Below are 24,959 nucleotides of genomic sequence, written 5' to 3' on the forward strand. Positions count from 1 at the left end.
AAAGAGTGTCAGAATCTTCCAGTGTTCCTCACCTGCTCTCACCTGTCAAAGCAACCTTGGAAATTCCAATCTGAGTTTATTACGGCACCGCTTTGTAAGTCAGACTTGCTGACACTCTCACCGCCAAATGACAAGTCTTAATAGATTGAATGACTTGGGTTGGGCCCCGTCAGAGACTACGATTTCTACTTATTTTTCAAATTAACCGACAACAGCTGTCTTTTTTTTTTTTTTTTTTTTTAGATTTACCTTTGAACAGAAGTACATTAAATTCCTGTTTTATTTGTAGAATATAAATTTTCCCATTTTTGTAGGAAGTAGCCATTGATTTTTGCATGGAAATGGATGGGTAAGCCATGTGCTTTTCAAAGTTTGTATTTATATCCTGTAAAAGGGAAAAGAACCCATTTCTAATGCAGTACATCCCGTTAAAGTGTAAACAGTATTTTGCACATATGCATTTGTCTGGAAGAAAAGGATCCACTGGCAAAGGATGCAGTTAGTCAGCAGTGGGCAAAAAAGAGCCAATTTCTTCCTTTCCTCCTTAACGCCCTCGCTTTATCGTGTAGGTCCTTCTCTAAGTGCTATCTATATAAACAGTGCTGGGCTGTAGGCAGAACACCCCACGTCTCCAATGAATATTCTGAATCATGCACAAGTACTCACACACAGACACACCAGAGCTAGTGTGACGACTTGCAGATATTCTACCTACCACTTCACAGTAAAGGGAGAAACACATTCTTCAAAATCCTTTAGAGAGACACTTCTCCGATTCTTTCCTATCAGATATTCTGTTCCCTTCTCGTAGGTGTGCGTGTGTGTATGCATGTGCAGGAATTATGAGTCAAGACCTCTTGTTTCATTCAGCACCAGAATGATATCTTACCTGAAAATTCTACCCTGGTCTTGGACAGAGAGCAGATCGGCCCAGCTGAGAACTGGCACTTGACTTTGCACCTGGCAGTTAGGCAGCATTTCTTATAGAACTTTCTATTCTGGTGACCTCCTGAATTTGTCCGGCCTACATAGAAGGGACTCACAGCGGGACAGGAGGGACATTGTACATTTCAAGCAAATACTTGGGATTACAAATGCACGTTCTGTGATAGCTCCTTCATAATTTGTGTGTTCATAGAAAAACATTATTTATGCTTATTAGTCATAATACTTTGTAGATGAGACAGAACTAATATTTGGGTGCTAATATATGCAAAATATTATAATTGGTTCACTACATGTGTGGTCTTTTTTGATCCTTTCAATGAGGTGGGGGTGGGGTGGGAATAATACCCATTGTACAAATGAGGATACTGAGGCTCATAGGAACAAAATTATTTGCCTGTGGTCACAGCTAGCCAGCCGGTGGCGATGTCCACTCATCACGCTGTAGCTACGTTTACACACACTGGCGTCAACATGAACGGGGCAAAAACGTGCACACACTCATGCACCACAGGGAAGTGTGCCCACTTGACCTGCCCAGAGTGATCCCCTGAGATTTCTCTTCCACTCAGTCCTACCTGGCCCTGCAAGCTCTCGCTGCCCCGAGAAGCTTGTTTGTGTTGAGAACATTTAGCAAAGCAGACCCAAGGGTTGGACGAATGAGAAAGCACAAGACGAAACCACGCCTTGGGCTTTTCTATATCACAGGGTCTTGAATTTGCAAAGCCAGTAAGTCCCATTTATAGTAAATATAATATATATATATATATATATACACACACACACACACACACATATATATATTTACATATATCTGTATCTTTACATATGTAGAAATTTTACATATACGTGTGTAAAAATTCACATGACATTTCTTCCACAAAGTTTTATTAAATTGGGCAGCTTTAAATGAGCCTTGGTCCCTCTCCCTCCCTGCCGCACACGTGTTGATGGCTTTTTCTCTGCTTGGTTGTCTGAGATTTCACAGCTCTCTGTCACCTCCCTTCCGAAGCTGGTAATAGAAACAGATGATGGCACTGTGCTGCTCCTTCGCTCTGGGATAGCTCTCTGCCCGGAGCTCTGTGTCTTCCTAGGAAGGATTCTTGGTTCATGCTCTGGGGGCTTTTCTGGCCGTGAGGACACAGATTGAAGATTTGGGGGCTCTGTTACCAGTGTCGTGGCATTTAATTCTCTCTCGAGACACTTGAACTGGATCTGGGTAGAAGAACTTGGCAGAAAGAAAACCACTGGTTCCGGTAATTTTCATAATTAAGAAATTGACTTGTCCTTTATTTCAGAGCTTACTATTGTTGATTATTTACTATAATCCTTTATTATAGGTTGTCTGGTTGTTGTCACTAATTTTTTTTTTTTTTAGCAAAACTGGATCATTTTTGTCCTATTTAATGCATAAGTTTTCAGCATTTTGCATGTGAGTATCTGTGCAAACATTGAGAAAAGAATTTTAAAGGATATTTTGAACTACTGGCTCCATTTCAAAAATATGAGGGGAAAGTATTTCTTCTCTCTTTATTGACTGCTTTACAAGAACAGGTAAACTTTTTATTCTGTGGCTGATGCAACGGACCCCTGATTTGATGAGTGTTGTAGTTTCAGCTGCCTTGTCTGCATGCGTGTCATCTCTGACTCTGCAGCTGGAGTGCTTATTAGTTTATTCCTGTAGGGAGTGGGAAAGTCACATCTGAATGTAAGGACATTGACGTACTCCAGGCTCACTCTGCACACAGGTTTTATGGGCAGCAACTGAGGGGACATGCATGTTCTCGGGGATTTCATTGTTTAACCATGGATTCTCAGAGAGCAGCCACAGCATGATAACTGTGTCCATCACCCAGAAGGGACATTAAGAGATTCCTCAGGGTCCTAAAGCTAAGAGCTAAATCCTTGGATCTTTTATTTATTTAATTTTATTGTAACAAAAGCCACAAATGTCCCTACTTAAAAATGTCAACTGCTTCTGTTGGTTTGTTGTAAAAAAAATAAAAATAAAAAAAAGAGTAGTCCCTGGTCCCTTACTTCCACCACGTTCCTGCTTCATAAATACAACTATTTTCAACCTCTAGTTTTCTTCTGGTATTTTATCTCCAAATTTAGAAATAGCCCACTTACATCACTTTTTAAAAAGTTTTTATCTTTTCATTCCTTACTATGAAAAGGCTTTATTCTTCCAAACTCCCGATGCACACACGTCCCCCTTCCCACCATTCTCCCAGTAACATGGCCTTTGTTAGATCAGTTTTCGGTGTTTTATTATTGTGACTATAAAAAAACAGCTTTCTGATGTTGCCATTGGATGGTCAAAAGACATTCGGATGTTTGATCCCCTGCACCTGGCTTTCCCCGCTTCTCTGAAAGTGGTAGGGTCTTCTTTCTCATCCCAGTATGATAACCTGTCATAATGATGGACTTTCATTTGCATCTTTGTTTCTTCCATTGTACGGGGCTCTTTTCACTTTAGAGAACCATTTCACTTTAGAAACTCTGTTCTTTCAGGCCTGGGAGAGTTTCTTGAATTATTTCTTTGATTATTTCATCTATTTTCTTTGTTCCTTCTAGAGCACGAATATTGGACCTCATAGATTAATTCTCTAGTTTTATTTTTCCCTGAATTCTCTTTTACTTTTGTTGAATTTTCTGAAAGGTATGCTTGACTCTATCTTCCATTTTATCTACTAAGTTCTAAATTTTCACAATACTGTTTTTTATTTCTGAATTATTATTGTTTCTCTGTTCTTTTTAGAGTGTGATGTTCTTGCCTTATAGCTGCAATATATTCCCTTATTAATATATTTTTAAGATTGCTTGCCTTTAAGTTTCTTTATCCTGGGTTTTGTTTTTGTTTTTTGTTTTTGGTTTTTTTGTTTTTTGTTTTTTGTTTTTGTATTTATCTTTAATGATAGACACTCTACTCAAGTATTGGATGACCCAGGACTCTCAGTTTATCTCTTTTTTCTAATAAATTTATACTTGGCATACAATATTATATTAGTTTCAGGTTTACAATATACTGATTTAATGTTTATATGCCTTATAATGCAATCACTATACTGTCTAATAACCATCTGTCACTGTGCAAAGTTATGACTATTCATTGACTACATTCAGTGTCAGTTTATCTTTAAGAGTGATGCATTAAAAGCTGATTTGAAGACCAGTGGGGCTTGTTGGCCAGTGGGCTTCCGGCTAGAATGATCTGGCTGGACTGTTTTATTAGGAGAACTATCAGTAGGTCTTTTCTTTGGAGTTGATTAGTTTTCCCAGAGATAAGAACTGCCTTGTGCACATCTTTGCCTCCAAGTCTAAATACCTGCAAACACTTTGATTAGATTCAGTAAACATACTACTAAGTCCCTCTCCAGAAAGAACAAACCAGTTCAAATGCCCTTGTGCTTTGGGATTATGCTGGCCACTTCTAAACATTATCATTTTTTAAATTTCTCTGGAAATTTTAAATTTTAGTAAGCTAATATGTATCAACCATTTCTTTATGGTTCCTACCTTTAGTGTCATGCTTAGAAAAGACTTAAAGAAACCCCAAACTTATTTTGCTTAAATATAAAATTACCCCAAATAAAATGCTTTTCCCAATTTTCCCAGTGAGAAGATGAACAAAAGTGGAATTCTTCTGTCCATCATTGATACATAAACTTTCAGAGGTATAGATGAAGTAATCAAGTGTCTACTTCTAAATAAATGTATCAGAACAGTGATGTACACCTTTAAAATCGCTCATCATGTATAATTGTTTATCGATTGGGAACTGTTGCCTTTTTCCTCTCTCATCTCGTGAACCAGTTTTCCTGGTTTGTACCTTCGGCGTCAGCATTCTCATCATCAGAGCCACTCGGTCGTGTACCATGGCCTTCCCTGGCACACCAGCCACACTTCCGTCTATTATGAATCTGTATAGAGCTCTGACACTGAAAGTTTTAACTCAAGCCACAAAACGACAGTCGCGTAATATTAGCTTTTCAACCTAGCCTGAAAGTATATATTATTCACCATGAAACAATTTACTCTATGCTTTTAGGTGTTTACTTTTACTAAAGATGTATATGCACAGAGTTTAAAGAGTCATGGTTTATGATAAAAAAAAGTCTTTCAAATAATCTTTATCATTTCCTTCCCCACCCCCAGCCCCCCAAAGCAACCACCTTTAATTCTTTCACTTCTAGTTCATGATAAAATTGTCCTCCATGTCTCTAGATAGTATGCCTGTTCCTTGTTAACTGTTCAGTTTCAAGCATTATCTCTTACTTCCTACCATGGAACAAAAGGATTTAACATCTTCGACCCCACACTCCCTCCCTTACCTTTCGGTAATTAATCATAATTCAATACTTTATTATTATGTCTGTGCAAGTGCTTTTCTCGGCTGAACCATGTACTAAACTGCAGTTAATGTTTCTCTACTCTTCTTTTTAATTTTAAAAATGTAGTGAAATGTGATATACATTCCAGTGTATAAATGGATCCCTATAGTTTAAAGAATAATAAAGTGAATAGCTCAGTTAAGGAAAGCAAGCTTTTCACAATCACACTCCCTTCCTCTTCCTCAGAGGCTTCGTTCCTTAGCTTCTGTATTAATCACCCTTTCCTTTACCGTTTTACCACTTCCCTAGATAGCCCTTGACAGCACTAACTAACTGAAAATGGTCACAGTTAGAAGAACTACAGGGTAAAAGCAGCATGCTCTTAGGGGTCAGGGAGCATGTGGACATGTCAGGATGCTGCACTGGCTATGCCACAGTCTGCCTGCATCGGATGTCCCACCGACCTGCAGGCTCCCTGTGCCAGCCTCACCTACATGTGACAAGAATACAAAACAGCAGGAAACTCCACAATGCAATTAGATGTGTTATTTCTTTCTGCGCAAAAAGAGTTGTTTAAGAGGAATCTCGGTGATGGGAAAGAGGTAGAGATCTAATTTACACGTGGTTTGAATTTTCATGATTACATGTTTGTTATTTATGCCTGCCTTTGTAAAATCAGAAAATTTTGTCTGAACAGTTTATCTACTTTGGGGACTCCATTAGGCTTTCTTCATGTCTGGGATGTGATTCCGTTTTATGAATCTTCCTTGTATATTTGGAGGAAAAAAATGTACCTTTTCTACCATAGTGCATTTTATGCATATTTTTATTTGTATGTATATTTCCAACCAAGCTGCTAATATTCATTTTCTCTCTGTTCTTGTTTACGTTTGTCTGTTTAATCTGTCAAAGAATGAGAGAGCTTTTTAAATCTCCCACTGTAGTTTTTTAAAAATTTCTTTTTGTTTTTCTAATATTTTGTTTTCTATATGTCATTTTTATTACTTGGCCTATTACTTGGCCTCCATTATGAATTATTCCTTTTATCAACGGGAAAATAACCATCAATTTGATGGGTTTTTCTTGAATTTTATTTGGTCTGATTTTTCTCTCTTTTTTTCTTTGTGTTCACCTGGTGCTCTCTGACCTTTTCCTTCATTTTTAATCTTCTCTATACTTTTTCGTCATGTCTCTCGTCGACAGTATATAACTGGCTTTTTTTAAAGCATCTGTCTGGTAAATACAGGTTAACTTTGTTGACCTGTGTTATAACTGATGTGTCTATCACCTTTTATATGCTTTATCAATATATTGTACTACAATATATTGTACTATTGCAGCCCACAATCTCAACTGAATGGTGATGGGGCCGGGTGGCAATGAGTTGTGATACCCACGTATTTTTCCATTGCACACAAGTTACCGAATACCTACTGGGTACCAGGTACCAGGCTGCACTGTTGTATCTGGAGATCCAACAAAGAATATGACAGTTCCTGCCCCATGCGCAGCGCCACCTTCATAGATGTATAGTCACTTCATGGCCCCAAGCTTGGTTTAATGCTCTGTTCCTTTTTGTCTTCAAATTCTTAATAACTTTTTAACAAGAGGACCTATATTTTATTTCTGCCTGGGCCTTACAGATTACATGGCTGATCCTGCCTATAAGAACATGAGATAGAAAATGGGAAATTTTAATGTGGTATAATAAACACCCTACTAGGAGTCAGCAAAGGGGACTGTGAGAGCACAGAGGGACTCTTCCTCAGTCTGGGAGGTCTTCTGAACACAGCTGATGACTAGCATGAATAAGATGAGGAGCAGGAGTTGTTCTGGAGGAGAGGAGGTAGCAGAAGAAATGGCAGGGGCAGGGCCAAGGTCTTCAGACAGCATGATGTCTGTGGCCGGGGCAAAAATTACAGGTATCCCTGAACGAAGCTAACTGAAACCATCAAGATCAGAACCATTATCATCTAAAGCAGGGGCAGGGATCAAAAAAACATTCCCGTTATCTCTACCAGATGCTAAACCGAATGAGTGTCTGCATTTCAAGTCTCGATGGCAAGCCCCTTCTAAAATTGACTGTCACTTTATAATAAGTTTTATGCCAAGGTAACAGCAGGAGGTGAGTCTGAGGACCTGGAATGCCATCATAGAATGTTCTGCCTTTCTGCTGACTTACATGGGAGCCATCTTTCTAAAAGGCAAAACTGACCACGTCAGTGTCCCACATGTGAAATAGTCATCTGGCTTCAGCATGGAGTGTACCTTAAAAGAATGAGGGGGAGAGACTGGGCTGAGCAGACGAGTTAGGAGGCTGAAGTGGGAGATGATGGCAGCTAGAAGGAATGTGTCAGCAGAGAAGTGAGGTAATAATATGGTTTCAGTCAACATGAAAACGCTGCAATGCTCACGTATTACTTAGCTGTAGTTGTAAGAGAGAGGGGTGAGTCAGAGATGAAGTCCCTAAGCTCGGGGGTGTAGGATCACAACTAGGTTTCTGTGAAAAAGGACAATGTTGAATTCAAGACATGTGGCGTTTGAGCTGAGAGACGAGAGACAAGTGGAGATATCCAACAATCAGGGGGGTCAGGAATTTGGCAGATAGACCGAGAAGAAGTGCCAGCTGAAGCTGCAGGGGCATCCATGGGTTCACGCCACTCCTCGTATTGAGAGGGTTCAGAGATGGGGGTTGGGGGGCGGTCTAACAGTGCTGTCATTCAATGGCGGGCAGAAGAGAAAGGAGTCTCTACGAAGCGCTGAGGTTGAGAAAGGAGAGTCAGAGGTGAAAGGAGCATTTCGAAAGTCAGAGTATCATGGCAGCCAAAGGAGGAAGAGCATTTCAGAAACAGTGAAGGAGTCAAATGCATAAACTATCAGCTGAAGTAGCACATGAGCACGGATCTGTGAAGTGGCCCTTTGACTTAGCAGGAAGGCCTTGGAACCTCAGGGAGAGCAATTCCGGCAGAATGAACATGGGATAGTTTTGGAGGGCAGGAAAATGAGGAAGTTAACACTGATTATAAATCATAGACTCTGGGCTGCTAAGGGAAGAGATATAATAGCTGTATTTTCTAATTTCTATATTTGATGCTTTGACATCTGGGGCCTTGCTGACCCTGGAGAGACTGCTAATTAATTCCTAAAGATAGTGAACCACTTGCCTGTGCACCTTTCAAATGCAAACCAACCAATCCAGAGCCCACACCCCCACCACCTTCTCTATCAGGCTCTCACACTCAGGGCCACTATTCCCCTGCCCTAATCATCTCAGAGTCTGGTATCAGACAACTAGGGACAAACCCTGTGCCCCAGAGCCCACTGAAATTATTCATACTAGCTGATCCTAAACTTCCACCCCCATTCCTTCCTGTGGAAGCCACCTACAGTAAAGGCTCTCACCTTTTACTCCCTCTGCCCCTGCCCTGATCCACCCTGGTGCTTCCCCATATGGCCCTGCATTGTCAAAGGGACAGGCGCAGGCAAGAATGGAAGCAAGAAGGAGAGAAGGGGGGAGAGAGGAAGGGAGGGAGGGAGGAAACACAGTTTAGAAAAGGCTTCATCTAATCTGTATAACTGAGAATGCGGGAAACAACCTTGACTCTACCACAAATAACTGCGTGATTCTGAGAAAACTTCATAACCTCTCTGTGCTTGGATGCCTTCATGTAAAACAGGGAACCATCTATTAATTTTTTTTTAATTAACAGGCAAAAAAAGAGAAGATATTGGCTTCATCATTGACCAGATATGTAGCCTTTGTTTTTACAGTTTTGTTTTGAGGATTAAAAAGACCTAGCTCAATGACATTCAATAAGCGGCAGATGTTAATTACACGGTAGCCCAAACAACTTCAATGTAAGCATTTTACTATGAAAAAAGTGACGTTTTTATGATACTTTAGTCATTCATTTAATATAGCAACATCCTTGCCTTTTAATTTTCACAGCAATACATTGCATATATATTATAACAAAAGTCTAGAATCTGCTGATTTTAATAGTAATCAAATCATTCTCTTTTTCCAACAACCAGCTTGAAACTTAATTTAAAGAGCAAACACCTTACTATGGAGTGTAATGTTACCATTAATGAAACAGATGAATAAACCAAAAATGTGGGAATTGCACCCATTTCTTAAAGCAAGCATGAAGCAAAACTAGTAGCAAAACTGAACACATCAGTGTGTCAGAACTACAGAGGTGAGATGTCAGATGCAACTGTGTGGCCCTGGAAATTTGGTTGGAGGAAGTTGTGATCACTTGTATTCTGAGGATGAGAGAGGTGAGATGCAGAAAGATAAATGGATGTCTTCAAGGCCACACACTGAGTGATGAGGTTGGGATCTGTACGTGCTGATGCTTCTATGCTGTCTCAGTCCCCAGATCGCACAGATCAGCACAGAGAGTGGACGAAGACATCTCATCTGGGCCAGTGTGTCTCTGGGTACAAATTGCAGCATCTAGAGCAAGAACACGAGCTCTTCAGATAAACTCAGTTAAATTCTCTTACTCACTTCAAGTTGATTCTGACAAATGAAAGAAGTCCCAGACAGCCTTATAAATAAGAAGGTAAAAGAAAAGCCATATTCAAATGACATTTATTCCTGCCTCCGAACAGCTGAGGCTAAAAGAAACCATTTCATTCCCTGTCCCCCAGGCTTGACAACTGCCTGGTTGAATATGGATGACACTCACAGAGAGGAATGAATCAAGCATGAGAGTGGAGCCCAGAGCTGAGGAGACCAGCTGAGAGATAGGAAAGTTCAAGGCAAGGTCAGTGCCAGTGGCCTCAAGGCATGAGATGGCTCCTTGAGGGCCAGATACAGCTGGGCAGGTCCTGCAGAGGCCAGAATGGATGCAAAGAAGAGGTGCTGCTGTGCCCAAGCCCCATGAATGACACCTGGGAAAGTCCTAGAAGGCACAGAGTGTACCCTGACACATCCACCTCCAGGCCATTTCAGAAATGTATTCTTAGATACATTTTTGGGTAATGGTGTTTCATTGGCTTTTCTCCCTAACTACTAGAGCAGGGCCTTAGCCTTCTTCAACACTCATCTCTGCATCTCAGCCCCATAGATTCGTGAGAATATCTAGGGCACAAGTCTCAACAACGAACCCGTGGAATCCATGGATTTTTTCCCACCTTTTTTCCGCTGTTCCTCATCCCCAGTAGATTCTGGACACCACCACATCCATCCACCGCCATACTCCCCTGGGTACCATTACTGTCCTCCCTGGGCACCACCCTCTCTTCCTGGGATCACCTGCTTCACTGGGCACTTTTCCCCTTTCCATTGGCACAGCTGTCTCCCACCAGGCACTTCTCTGCCACCATGGAACCCCAGGGTCAAAGGTGCTGATATGTCACTCGCCTCGAAGGACAAAAAACCTAAAAATCAAGATAAATAAGATTTTAATGCAGTATGTTTAAAAATCAAAATTAATCCAAAAAAATCATAAAGAACAAGATAGAACAATTTTAACTGAAGTCAGGATCCAGTAGAAAGTCTCTGTAAAGAGACCAAAGGAAATGCATGTCCCCTTAGAAAAGGATTTTTAATGATTAATTTTTCTAGAATATTTAAATCTGAAAAAAAATACTGAAAAATTGAAAAGTAGGCATATTCAACTCACGACATTATTTTAAGTTTCAATAATTTATTTAAACCAAAAACGTATTATAATTTTACTTTCCTGGCCTTAATAGAAGCACATTCATCAAAGAAATTTTCAACATCTTCTTTGTTCTCTCATTTTTAATTGAAAATCTCAAGCTTCAATAAACGAGAGAAAGTGATTCTGAAAGTCTTTTTGATGGACGTAAAATTTTAACAAGAGAAATGAACATACCTCCCAAGTGTGGGAGCAAGACTGGTCACTGTCACGGCCAGGGCTGGCGCTGGGGGTGCCAGAGAGGGAGAAGAGAGCCAGGTCTGAGGCTGGACTCAGAACAGCCGGGTCAGCCCACGCACTGCTCCTTGTTCTCTTGTCCCTGTTTGGGGTTTTGCAGGGGTGCTCAGTCCTAGAGGAAGGCTGGCCCCAGTGGGCGTTTGGGATTTGGGGCAGGGCTGGCCGGGATGTTCTGGGGAGTCCGGGATGAGGAAAGAATTTGACCGGATCCAGGGAAGGTGAGGTGAGCAGAATGCAGCTGGAGGGGAGGGCAGCTGGGGTCTGTCCACAGATCCCGAGGCACGTGGCTCTGCCAACAAGGATTCCGTAGCAAGTTTGAAAATAAGCGCAAACGAAATTGGACATGTATGAATTAGTGGATGAGAGTACCAATTATTATGAGGAAAAGTGCATGTCAAATAGAAATTAAGGAGGTTATAAGGAGATGTTCTAATTTCACACTGAAATGGAGATATGAAGATTAAACAAAAGGGCTTCAGATTTTGGATTTTTAACTTGAGAAAAGTTGTTTTCTGTGAATATATTTAATTTACAAAAAGCAGCTAGTGATTTGGTTCTAAGATAGTCTGATGATTTAAATCCTGTAGAAACTTCCTCCAACATAGTTTCAAACAGCATGCAATATCAATAGTGTGTAATAAAAATCACATCATATTTGTATGCTGATTCCTGAATTTTGCTTAGTATAACATTATCCAAATTTGGAAGTGTTGGAATTTTTTTTTAACAACACCAGTCACCCTGTGAAAGAAGTTTCTGTAAATTGCACATCATTAAAAATTATTTAAGATTGTCATTTGATCAGGAGACGTCATTGCCAAACGCGGGTACTTCTCTTGATTGAAAATGGGGCTTCGGCTGGAGGCACTTGACGACCGTGCTAGAGCCGCCAGCCAGCTCTCTCGCTCCCTGTACTTGGGGCTTCTGGTGTGACCTTTGCCCATGGCCTCTCCAGCACGACAGTCTCAGAACAGCTCCTCCTCTCCACAGCAGCCCGGGGCATCCAGACAGTGTGCTCCCGGCAATCTAGAAGGGAGGTATAGGACTTCTATGACTTAGCTTCGGAAATTCCAGAACATCAATTCTGCCCATTCTGAGGGGCAAGCAGGTCACCTAGGCCAGCACAGATTCAAAGAGACAGGGAATTTAGACTCCACCTTTCAAGGGGAGGGATAGCAAAGAATTGTAGTTATCTTTAACCTGCTTCATCCCCATGGAAAGCCATGTCCTTCAGAGCTTGACACTAAGGGATCCAGAGACTCAGAGGGCTGAGTGCCAGCTGTGGACACAAACCAAATCACAGACTCATGCGGGCCAGGCTCCTCCATGGCACTAGGGGCCCTTTGGAGTGACTTTCACATCTTGTGAGTTTTACAACTATGAATGGCTCTGTCTGAGGAAGATGGAGGTTCCACATTTGGTCATTTCATTGGAAGAAGGAGCAGAACTGGTCACTGTCATGGCCAGGGCTGGTATAAACAGTTCCTCCTCTGTGGAATGGGATTCTTGAGTACCTGCTCCATAGAGTGGTTGTGAGGATTAGACAAGTAATTGGTATAAAGGACTTAGAACATTGCCTGGCATATGGGAAATGCAGGGTGAGAGTTTTCACATAATATCCATGGTCTGTGTGGTCCAGGCAAGACACAGGGGCTTTGCAGCCAGAGGGAGCTGCCATCAACCTGCAGTCCTGCCACTTATCACCTGTGTGACCTTGGGCTTCTTGAACCTCCTTCAGCCTCAGTTTCCCCATCTGCCTCCCTCTAGTTTTGTGCGGATTAGAGAAATCGTGCATAGAGGACCCAGGAACAGCTCTCACACAGACTTCTCTTCCAGGCTTTTCTTCCTTCTTGCTATTTGTCAACTCCAGCTTCTCACCCCTAGCAAGATGCTTCACATTAATGGCAATTGTCACGTATCAACTGAAAATGACACTTTCAGCCTCCTGGCCGTGTCTGTCTGCAAATTCCCAATGACACACTCAGGGGTCCCAGCGTGAGGGCTGTTCTTTTTCATCTAGCCTCTGTTGATTTTTCAAAACTGATTGCTCTGACTCAGTGCTCAGGGGCCTTCGTGCTGTCAGGGGTGAAGGAGTCTTATTTTTCAAGCCTCCTGACTGTCATGCTATTGTTTTTCCCACAACTTTGAATCAGTAATATCTTCGTGTGCTCTTCGTGACATGCCAAACCTGTCCTTGAACTCAGTGGTTCTCCAAGGGTGGTCCCCGGCCAGCAGCAGTTGGTTATAGGTTGTTTGGGGACTTTGCTGTGTATAACGGTTTGAATTTGTATCCATGGTATTTTTAGTGTTTTATTTATTTATTTTTTTTTTGGTAACTAATGCACCTGGATTTGGGAGCACCATTTTAATTCTATTCCTCTGCAAAACTTTTTATCACCAGGTCCACTTCTTTTTCCTTGGAAAATGGGAAGCAGCGAGGCAAGTCAGCTGTTCTGTCTCTTGTCTTACCTAAATAGACTGTGGTCAAAATTTAAAAGAAAAAAAAATAATCATGCAGATTCAGAAAACAACCAGCTAATCTTGCTAGACCAGTTCTTATCAAGCTTTTTTAAAATTTATTTATCTTAATTAGTTTCAAGTATACAGTACGTTGGTTAGACATCTCTATAGTTCATAGAACGATCCCCCCAATTGCTCCCTCCCTCCCCTGACCCTCCACCTAGCCAACGTATTAAAGGTAACCACATTCCCTATGCCGTGCTCCCCAACCCCGTGACCATCCATCAGCTACCAATCTGTACTTTTTTAACCCTTCACCCCATTCTCCCAGACTTCCAAGCTCCCCTCCCCTCTGCCCAACACCAAATAGTCCACTATGTTTGTGAGTCTGTTTTTGATTAGTTTGTTCTTTTTATTCCTTAGATTCTGCATATAAGTGAAATCATATGGTGTTTATCCTTCTCTGTCTGACTTAAATACCTTCTAGGCCCATCAAAGCAATATCTTTTTCCATCCTCTTTCTTTTCATATGTAGGGGTCTTATTTTCTTAACTTTTCAGCCACTCTGTCTCTTGGTTGGAGCACTTAATTCTTTTCCATTTAAGGTACTTATTGATAGGAGTGTAGTTGTTACCATTCTTTATTTCTGTTTTTGATTCATTTTTTTCTTCTTAAAGAAGTCCCTCCAACATTTCCTGTAATATTAGCTTGGTGGTGATAAATTCATTTAGCTTACTTTTGCCTTATGAAGCTTTGATGAATGTCGTCATCACTTGGAAAACTTGCTAAAATGCAGATAGGTTTAGCAGGTCTCAGAGTGAGGATGGAAGGCTGCGATTGCCCATTTCTATCAAGCTTCCAGAAGGTGCCCACACTGCTGGTCTGAAGACCATACCAGAAGCAGCGAGATCTCCACAGTCTCTGCGAGGCTCCCCTATAGCGAACTCAGTTTGCCCAAGCACCCTGCCACGCTGGGGCCGATAGCCTAAGGAAGCCTGGCTTTGTCACTAGTGGCCAGGAACTGAGCAGTTCTGATGGGGGCAGTGCCTTTCTTCTTGCAATTTTATTATTATTCTTCATTATTTATGAACCAAAATCAGTCTGGCGTTCCTGGGCGAAGCTTTCATGTGATTATGACTTTAGTACTGTTCTTGCATTGAGTTACATGACTCCAGCCTGTCTTCTAATGAGAATGTATTATGTTTACAAATTTATTCACATCATAGAAAAAAAATTAGAAAACTGCTTACACAACAAGTGCCTTGAAGTGATTAGTATTCACAACATGTTGGTTTTTTTTTTAAGAGAAACAATATAGTGATTTTAGAGTTTCTTCAGATTCCTTGATTCATGGGGCTTTCTATTTGCTTAAACTTTGAAGCAAATGCCTTAATTTGCAATAAGAACACTAACGGGGGTTTCCAATCAGACGTCAAGACACTGACCCGACAGTGAGACCTACAGCCAGAAATCATGTCTGATTCAAGTCAGTCAGTGAGTGACATAGCAGCAAATCACCTGTTTGCACTTTCTTCACAAAATAAAGGTAATGATGATTTATGCCTCCAATACACCGATTACGGGCGTGATTGAGTACTACCTATGGACCAAGAACTCCCAAGTCTACATTTCAAGTCCAGATTTCTGGCCCCCTCAGCCCCAGACTAGTATATCCAAATGCCCGCCAAGTATTGCCGGCTGAGATGCGGTCGCCACCCCAAATCCAAGTGCCCTGACTGAACTTGCCACCTTCTCTCCAAACCTGATTTTCTTCCTCTATTCCTTATCCTGGTTAGTTGTGTGACCATCACACCACACCACCCTGCCTAAGCCAGGAGGCATCATTCTCTGTTAAACTGTGAGCTCCTTGAAGCAGCAATTGGGTTTACTGGCCTTTATAACCCCAGTACCTTACACTGGGCTTGGCAATGAAAAATGCTCAAAAACATGTGACTGAATTGAACTAAACTCCGTAAAGATGGGTGCTCCCTACAATCCTGGAAATCATTTCTGAGAATTGTGAAGCATGGCAACCCCTCTGTCTTCCAAAAAAAAAAAAAAAAAAAGGTGGATATAGTTTGTCAATTATTTTTACTGCCAGGATATATAGTGAACTCTTATGACTCTAAAATCCATATAAGCAACTTGGTCTTTTTTAATTTTATTTTTATGTTCTGCGTCAACCGTAATCAAGTTGTATCTATATAGTTTGTTGATTTCTTTTCGGACCATGTTACTTTGTGCCTGTCTCCCTACTCCCTCTTGGATGCATTCCTTTTACGTACCAGCATCATAATAGACACGTTGGGATTTCGTCTTTAATTTTACAACCTGCAGGGTAGATTTTGTAAACACTGTTTGAAAATGATGAGACCGAGGTGCAAAGAGAGGAATTATTCACTCTCCCAATATCGCACACAAGTTGGTGAGGGGGCTGGCGTCTTCTCTATGGCTGCGAGCCTTCCTGACACACTCCAGGACGGTACAGTCATTCTTCCTTTACTTGGAAAACTGCACAAAGATGCAGTATCACCCTTTTCTGTTTACAAAAGAGTAGGTTCATGCAATTTGAAAAATTAAAGAAAAGTTACCCATAATATCATTATCGAGAAATATCAACAGATACATTTTGAACATTTCTTTCCAGGTTTGTTCCTATTTATAGTTACATTTTTACTGTGCCACACTGTGTTAATTATTAAATATCTGTAATTTATTTTAAAATCTGGTAGGACACATTTCCCCATCCCCAATATCTTTTCTTCTTGAAAACTTCTCTTAGCTGGAGAAATATCCTTCTCCATGCCCACCTGTAACTCCTAAAACTTGGTGGTATCACAGTTTTATACCTCAGGAGCCGGACTGCTTCAGGGGCTGAGTGATTCCCCAGAAGTCTGAAAGCTGTGGGAATGAAAAGTATAAGGCTACACTGAGATATTTTCCTGGGCCAGGGCCCTGAGTTAGACTAGGAAGGGTTCCAACACAGTTTTGATCTCTCAGTAAGTCTGGCACAAAGCTCCAAACAGGGGCGATGAGGGTCATTGTCCAGCCCTTCTCAGCTTGGGCATTGGCTGCCCAGAGAGTTGCCCCACCAACAGACTATCTCTAAGGATGGTACAGAGTCTTTGTCTGACCCCAGGATATAATGCAAAGAGATGGCATGGTGTCCGGTAGCTGAGCCCACAAAGGTGACACAGCACGCGCTGCTGGCCCAGCCTGGACTTGGACACGTTCTCCAATCCCAGTGCAGCCTACCTTCCTCAGAGTCTTGCAGCACATTGCTTTTGTCAAAGCTAACATGCTGCCATGGAGATGCTCCTGTTTGCTAATGGACCATTGGTCCCTGATGGGAATTAGAAAAAAAATATAATGGGCCGATGTATGGGTCAGAGATCACTGTGGAGTCCCACACAGTATTCGTTGGGAGAATGCAGAAGGCTGTGCCACGTGGTGCCTAGAGTCAGTGCCTAGAGTCACTGAAAAGAAAGAAGAATATAGAGTAAATGAAAAACTGTGCAGGTAGGAGAGAGTATAAAGGAAATTTATGTCTTTTGAGTCAACCATGAAAATAATAATTCATCCACCGCAGACTTAAAATCCTCCTGTAAAGCCAAGGAAGATAAGAGCTTAAGAGGTGGTTATGCTTTGGGTTTAAAAAAAAAAGAAAAAGCAATATAATCTGTTCTCTTTGCAGAGATCATCTTAGGAGATACAGTGTAATTGTACAAACTGTGAAGTGTGCCTGCAAAAGCTCCTTCTGTTAATGAACACTTAACTTAGCGGTGAGGACAGATCTTAAATAACAAATTAAAACAGTGCTGTGAAGTGCTCAGGTAAAGGTGTGTGCTTTCGAGAAGAGAGGAGGGAGTCGGATGAGGCTGAGTTATCTAATTCTTCCTCCAGCCTTAGAAAGCCCAACATATTTCATTTTACAGAAGAAGAAACTGTAGTTCCAAGTAATCAGTTCTGACCACATTGTGATTGGTGAATTTCGAAGGTTTGTTGCTGATTGTTATAAAGCTTTAGTATTTAGAGAGATTATCATTCCTAAGTTTGTGAAACTGTACAGAACTAAGAATCTTTGTGTGAGCGCCCTTAGGGAGACCTTGGGGTAATTTAAAAAACTGAAGCAGGGTCCCTCTGGACAGTTCAAGTTCAAAGATTTCCACTACAAGTCTCCTCACCAGGAAAGTGTCTCCTACATGTTTACAGCAACTGAGAAGTAGCAGCAGTTTGGGCATCATTAAAGAAAATGCCTGAGACATAAAGCAGGCTGGTTCCAATTTCCCATGCGTCTGTGGGAATGATCCAGAACCCAAGGCCTGTGGAACACACACTGTCCCACCATTCCCAAGACGCCTTTGGCTTGGCTTTGATTCCGCCTCATCTGTTTTGTCCACACCCCTCCCCCACATCCCTAGTGCAGTGCCCGCCACATGAGGCATTCAATAAATAGGGAATGGAAGAATGGATGAACGAACCAATGAGGGGACCCGTGTGCAGACGCAGGGTCCCACCCACTGTGCCACCCTTCCCAGCAGGATGCTGACACAGGCTCTTTCCTTCTCATCTACGTTTGCCTGAAGTTGTGTCTGTTCCGATGGAAGACGAGGGCCTGCAGGTAGGTTAGGGAGCTCTGCAGCACACGTATCCAGTCCACCCTGGCTGGGGGCATCCTCACAGCCCTGTCCCCGTGCCTCTGCCCCATGAACCACCTGCATCCTCTGAGCCATGAATTCTAAATAAGTTAAGTAAAAGCAGTGATATCAGATGAGAGTGATCATGACCGAGCCTTCCCCGGGGCTTCCAGAAAAGCTCTCTACATTCACTCTAAGTCAAAACATAATCCAGAACACATCACGATTTTAGGAAAAGCTTTCTGCTCCCCTAACGAGGCTGTGGTTTCGTGGGTCATCCTCCCATGCTCCACAGCGGTGCCCTGATTTCACTCCATGACTTCAGCAAGCTGAAGCATTCTATTTTAGAGGTCATTAACATACTCTGAATGCCGTAGAGTTCTGGTATAGCCAAGGAACAGAGAGCTCATCCTATGACGTACTTGAAGTCATAGGACTCTCGGCTGCAAATAATAGAAACCCAACTCAAAAAGGCTTAAAAGAAAGAGGGAAGTTTGGGGTTCATGTCATGGAAAAGTCCAAGGGCTGACCTGAGGCTTGAGTAGATCCAGGTGTTCAGAGTCTATCCACAGGATTCTGCGCCTTCCCACCGTCAAATCTATTTTTGATCAGAAAACCACGAATATCCCCAAGTGATGGCAAAGGTGGCCCCGGCAGCCCCAGCCTTTCCTTCCACTGTGAAGCCAGCCCAGCAGAAAGGAAGAGCCTCTTCCCAACAGCAACAATAAAAGCCCCCACTGCAACCCTGATTGGCAGGTCTAGGTCATGTGACCACGTGGCTGCCAGGGGGTGGGGCCAGCCTTGGGGAAAATACATAGAAGAGAGCCAATGGTTCTTCACACTGGGTGTCTGTGACTAGTGCAAGTGCGTGGTTGAGCTCCGATCTTTGATCCCCACCCAGGCACTTGCTCTCTTGGGCAAGGCACTCAACCTCACTATGTTTCTATTTATTATCTATAAAAGTGGGACTCATCCTTGTAGAGCTGTGGTACAAAATTATTGAGCCCTTACATGGTGCCAGATACTTCACTGCTTGTGTTCTATCATTTAATCCTCAAACAGCCTAATAAAGTTGTCACCGTCATCACCACTATTTTATAGATGAAAAAGCTGAGGCTTAGAGGGATTAATTACTTTGCTCAAGACCACACAGCTAGCAAATGCCAGGGCCTGGGCCTTTCCAACCTGCCCCTGCATCGATGTGCTTACACATTGAGCTATCCCCCATGAGAATTAAATCATGATTCAAGGAAAGCTTTTGGCACAGTGCCTCAGACAGAGCAAACACTCAAATTATGGTGTTTATTTTTATTCATAGCAATGATACTGGTGATGTAAATGTATATACTATATTCTATTGGACAGGGGAAATGGGATCTGATGGGCAGGCATGTGGGGACTCCCCTAGTGCCAAACAAAGGAGGGCTTCACTGCAAGGTGGTAACTCCCACATTTAATTCCTAGTCCTCTGCCAGTAGATTGTTCAGTGTTCTTAGAGAAATGCTTTCTATTTTTGACTTAGGATAAATTGTCCATTTGTTTGGGAATAGGGACAGGGACCAAGAGGCCTCCCTATTGTCTACACAACCATTAAGTTGGCTTCCTGAATGCTATCCCATATTCCAGGCCTGCTCTCTGCACCCACCAACTCCACATTGGACCTCTCAGTCTGTACAGGTCCCAGCTCTGCCATCTGATTTGCGGGACAATGTTCTGAATCTGCTCTCGTCCCCATTCTTGATTTTTATAGATTTCTTTCCCATTGGATATCTCACATTTCACTGGCATCTGGAGAAGAGGAGCAGCTATGTGTGTGCTTATTCTTCCATTGAATCAGAAGCATTTATATTCATTTTGCTTTTCCGAATTTTCTATAAAAAGAGTATGCATCATTACTTTCATAGTCAGAAAAACAACAACAAAAGCTACCGCAAAGTGAGAAGGACCTAGAAGTCCATTCTTGTCAGGCAGAAGAGGAAAGAATCATGTCAGTGTTTTGTACAGACTTGTACAGTGTTTTGTTACAGCATTGACCAGGAAACTGCTTTCCCATGGTGCTTCAGGTTGGATGAATCAGAGGCTGGAGAATTTTTTCCAAAGAGCCCAGTGTCTTACTTGTGCTTTTTATTTTCCCAAGCTGAACTAGAAATGTTGCTAATGCAGAAACAGTATCAAATATAAAGACTGCTATTAAAAAGATGCATCACTTAGTGGCTCAAATGGCAAGTATTTATCGACTTGCTCTTGGGAGGGACTCAGGTACATGGTACTTCTACTGGTTTTATCTAGGGTCACTCATGCATTTCCAGTCAACTGGAAGTCGATGACCTTGCTTACCTGTCTGGAGCTTGGCTGGGTACCAGCTGGGGCAGGAGGGGTGATTGGACCAAGTGTCTCCCATCATCCTAAAGGCTAGTTTGGGCTTGCTCACATGGTGATGAGTTGCAGGACTTCTAAGAGCAGCAAGGGAGGAAGCTGTAAGGCTCAAGACTCACACAGCATCACTTCCATTACTCTCTGTGGTCAGAGCACATTGGCCAGCCCAGATTCAAGGAGTAAAGAAGTAAACGCCACGTTTTGACAGAAGGAGCTACAAAATATTGTGGCAAACTTTGCCATCCACCATTCAACAATCCTGTTTCGTAATTGGAATTTTCTGTTTTCTAATTCTGTGTTTTCTTCAGGCTCCTGAGAACCCAGTCTCTGGAATGGTTCTACAATAACGTAAAGAGCCGTTTCAAACGCTTTGGCAGCGCCAAGGTCCTGAAGAACCTGTACAGGAAACACAGGCTGGAGAGTGGAGCATGCTTCGACATCCTAGGTACGCTGGCCACTGGCCGCTTGCCACTCCGAAAGTCCTCGGGGACCTGGCGGGGTAGAAGAAGGCTTTGCTTGGAGTTCCTGTGTGCTGGGGCGCACTCACCCGGAACGGAGAAAGTTGCTTAAATATCTGGCCTAGTGAAGAGCAGAAATAGGATGTATTTTTGGACATATACCAAAGATTCTGTTAAGGTTTGAGTCTTTTGGTTTCGGCATCCCCACAGGGCTGGATATATTAGGAACTGGAAAGACCAATGTATTTCTGAAAATTGTGGCCATTTTAATTCTGGATCCTTAGAAATTAAAGGTTCACGATCATCTTCCCCTAATGGTTAAAACATTGGAAAGTCATCTTTGATTGTATAGACTAGTTCTGCACTCAGAGGATATGCCCTCTACTCCCTTTTCTATTTATACCAGGCCCAGAATTTGATGTAACGAGAGAGGGAGAAAGCATCAGCTTCCTCCCAGGAAGCTTGAAGGATGAGTCCTGCCTATGCCGTTTTATACAGTTAAGACGAACAATGTACGTCATTAGAATGAGAAATGATATTCTGCAGTGCTGTTACAACAGCCAGTAGAAAGAAATGGTTGTCAGAATATGAACAGCATGTCCTGCAAAAAAAAACTGTTTTTTTTTTTCCCTGTCTGGAAGCAGATTTTTACTTCTCTTTGCTGACACAGGTAAACGTTTTTTATCCGCGAGGAAGACGAAAGGAAAAAAATCTCATCCATCTCATTTGGAGCTTTTTCACCATCATTATTTTGTATTCTCAATCAAGTCTTTGGTTGTGTCTTTTCTAAAAATATGCCAGCCACTGAAGACAAGGGAGAAAACAGGGTGGCAGGATTAAACACAGAATCATTAGCGCCTTTTGAGGCAGGTGTTAGAACCTGTGTCTTTGAAACTACTCAGGAAGCTTATAGCTAAGAGAGCAACGCAGAAGGCGTCCGCCTATCCTTTTCATCTTCTCTTTGCAAATTTTTCTAAAACTTTTTCTCCAGGAATGCAGGCAGGAAAGAAAGCTTAAAAGCAACGGTGTTAACGGTAGTTTTTTTAATCCAAATCGCCTTCTCAGGAAAGTTCCAGAATGGAATGGGCTCACTCCTTTGCATCCTATCCTTTCTTTCTTTTATGTCCTTCGGTCTGTGCTCTGTGCTCCTCGATATGTCCTCAAATTTGGATCTCATAGGTGCTTAATGCAAATGGAGGGAAAAAGCAAAGGCACGTGGAGAACCCTGTAGAACAGAACACAATTCCACTTTCTTTCCTTTTCTCCCGACGACCCCGCGGGCGGAGCAGGCTGACACGATTCTAAGTGGGCCAGCTCAGGGCTTTGAAATCCTCAAGTGTCATTTTCAAAGGAGAATCATCTGCCAGGAATAACTGTCTCCTACGTGTGAAGCAGGTGTTGGTCCTGGGCCCTCTGTGACTCGCCACGCCTTTCATCTGGGCCTCGGTCACAGTGCTTCCCACGTTGCATTCGGTTGATGGTTTACAAAGCCACCCTCCTGCTGGACCTCATGGAGACAATACTCCTGTATCGCTGTGGTCCCAAAGTGTGGCTCCATGCCTGGCACGTCTTACGTTCTCAATGTTGTAACTAGTTCAATCTTAAAGCATTTCATGGGCCCCCAAGACACTTCGTAGAAGTGTTAAAATCAGTCACTTTAATATGATTAGGATCTCCATTTAAACTAAGGTTTTCTTTTGATAAACCTGAAGGCAAGCAGACAGGAGACCGTTTATGAGATGGTATTCAAACCTGTAAAGCTGCGATCATAAAACAATGAGATTTCTTCTACACGCCACCTAGAAAATTTAGTTCCACCTCAGGTATGGAGAAACCTCCTGGTGCCTTCATGGCCTCCTGATTGTGTTAGGTGACTGGGAGGTCATTAGCATTGGCTTCTACCTACCACCTAACACCCTTGTATGGTTATCATCTGCCATCCGCAATCCTGACTACACACTGGAATTATGTAGGGAGCTTTGGGGAAAAAAAAAAATCCCAGTGTCCTGTGTCACTTCCGTCTCTGGAAGTGGGCCCAGTACAGACAGTGTTTCAAGCTCACTGCGTTATCTTCAGTCTCAGCCAAGACTGAAAACCTCAGCTAGAACTTCACTAGGATTTTGTTCAGGAGCTTTCTGAGTAACTGGTTCTATCTTCAACTAATTCTAAGCGTACTTATTTTCAGAATTTTGATTATGTCAGACATAATATGCAATATCTACAGTGTACAAGACATGTGCTAGGCTCCAGAATTTCTAGTGTAAAACTTTTACCTATGAAACATCTCCACTGCATGGACCAGTGTAGTTTGCCATATAAACAGTACATTGGAAATTCACGTGGTTCACAGAATCTTATGGGTCACCCATCTCATGCATACGGTGCACTGCCCTCAGTCCCTCCCAAGCTAGACTTACTCCTGCAGCCCATATCAGGTGAGCAGGTTAGGCCTAAACAGAGACCCATTAGTTCCATCAGGTAATCTTTAAGATTTATTCATTCCTTCAGTAAACATGTATTGAAGACCTGTTATTTGCCCACCTAGTTTAAAAGTTGGAGGCAACAAGACAGGGAAGATCTGGCCATCCCAGAGCCAACATTCCAGTGGAGAAGTCAAATAAATAAGTAAATAAATTTATAAAAAATATAATGTCCAATGGTAATAAGTGTTCACAAGGTTTCTATGATAGATCCAGCATGACATTTTTAACAGCTGAAAAGCACTACATGAAAAAATAAAAGTAGCCATTAATAATATATTTAGTCTCTAGACAACTAGAAAATCAATATGCTCGTATTTCATAGTGGATTAATGAAATGGGAAAAATTAAACCTGTTTTTATTTATTAACGCTATAAATCTGTTTTTGACATGATTCTTGGAAAGATCTATTACATCTTTCCTCTGACAAACATGATCTTTTGAAAATGCTGATCCACGTGAAATCAGAGCTTCCTCCAACTCATGAAAGATATGACTCGATGTCATTGCTTTCCAGAACAGTTCCATTGCTTTCTGCCCTTGGAAAAATCACTTTATCCTAAATGACACTGAAGCTCCCACTGATGAATTTAAAGGGAAACAGGGAGAGGTATTGTTCTGGAAGATTTTCGTTTAAAACCAGAGCTTGTCCTCTGTTGAGCTCAGTCTCCCAAAGGTGTTTTTCAGGTCTTTTCCTGTCTCCTCATACTCACCACCACCCACCCCATCCTCTCAGCAGATGACCTCACGTCCTCCTTCGCAGGGCAGACAGTGTGCATTTCTGTATCTGATGCCTGTCACCTTCCGGGAAGGTCTCAAGGTCAATCATCCCTTTCTTCTTGCCTCTTCAGCCTCTCTCTTAACTGCTTCCTTCCTGTTGATTTGTAAACATGCTCCAGTCTCTCCCATTTCCTAAACCAGTTCTGGACTGCACATTTTTCTCCGCTTCCTGTCCTGCGATGCTCCTTCTTGTTCCAGGTACCCTCCAGAGAGCGGGCCACCCTCATGGCTTCCATTTCCTGCCCTTCCTCACTCTACAGCCATCCTCTCTCCTTCTGAGCTGCTCTCCACACAGCAGCCAGAGTACACTTTTAGAAGCACAAATCTGACCAGCTCACCTCTTTAGATCCTTTACTGGCTTCACATGGCTGTTGGGATAAAGATCAAACACTAATGTGGCCACCATGACTTGTGTGGTCTCTGTCTCCAGGTCATCTCACCTTAGGCTTCCTCTCCTCTCTGCAGCCCAGCCTCACTGCCTCTCATTTAGGTCCTCAGCTGCCCCCTCTGCCTATCCCTGTGCAAGCTGTTTGCTCTGCCCTGGACTCTCTCCCACCTCCCATACCCCTTTGACTG

General features: G+C 42.3%; 1 protein-coding gene across 2 annotated transcripts in view; it reads left to right on the forward strand.

Moving 5' to 3' along the window:
- Nucleotides 1–24,959, forward strand: part of MYRIP (myosin VIIA and Rab interacting protein) — a 240,212-nt gene that overhangs the window by 142,047 nt on the left and 73,206 nt on the right. For both annotated transcript variants that reach the window (XM_015591675.2, XM_015591674.2), the window contains one exon: nt 20,973–21,109. In XM_015591675.2, the coding sequence (XP_015447161.1) occupies nt 20,973–21,109 (137 nt within the window). The remainder of the gene's footprint in view (nt 1–20,972; nt 21,110–24,959) is intronic.

This window comes from Pteropus alecto, unplaced genomic scaffold (genome assembly GCF_000325575.1).
Source record: "Pteropus alecto unplaced genomic scaffold, ASM32557v1 scaffold156, whole genome shotgun sequence".
NCBI classification, from domain to species: Eukaryota; Metazoa; Chordata; class Mammalia; order Chiroptera; family Pteropodidae; genus Pteropus; species Pteropus alecto.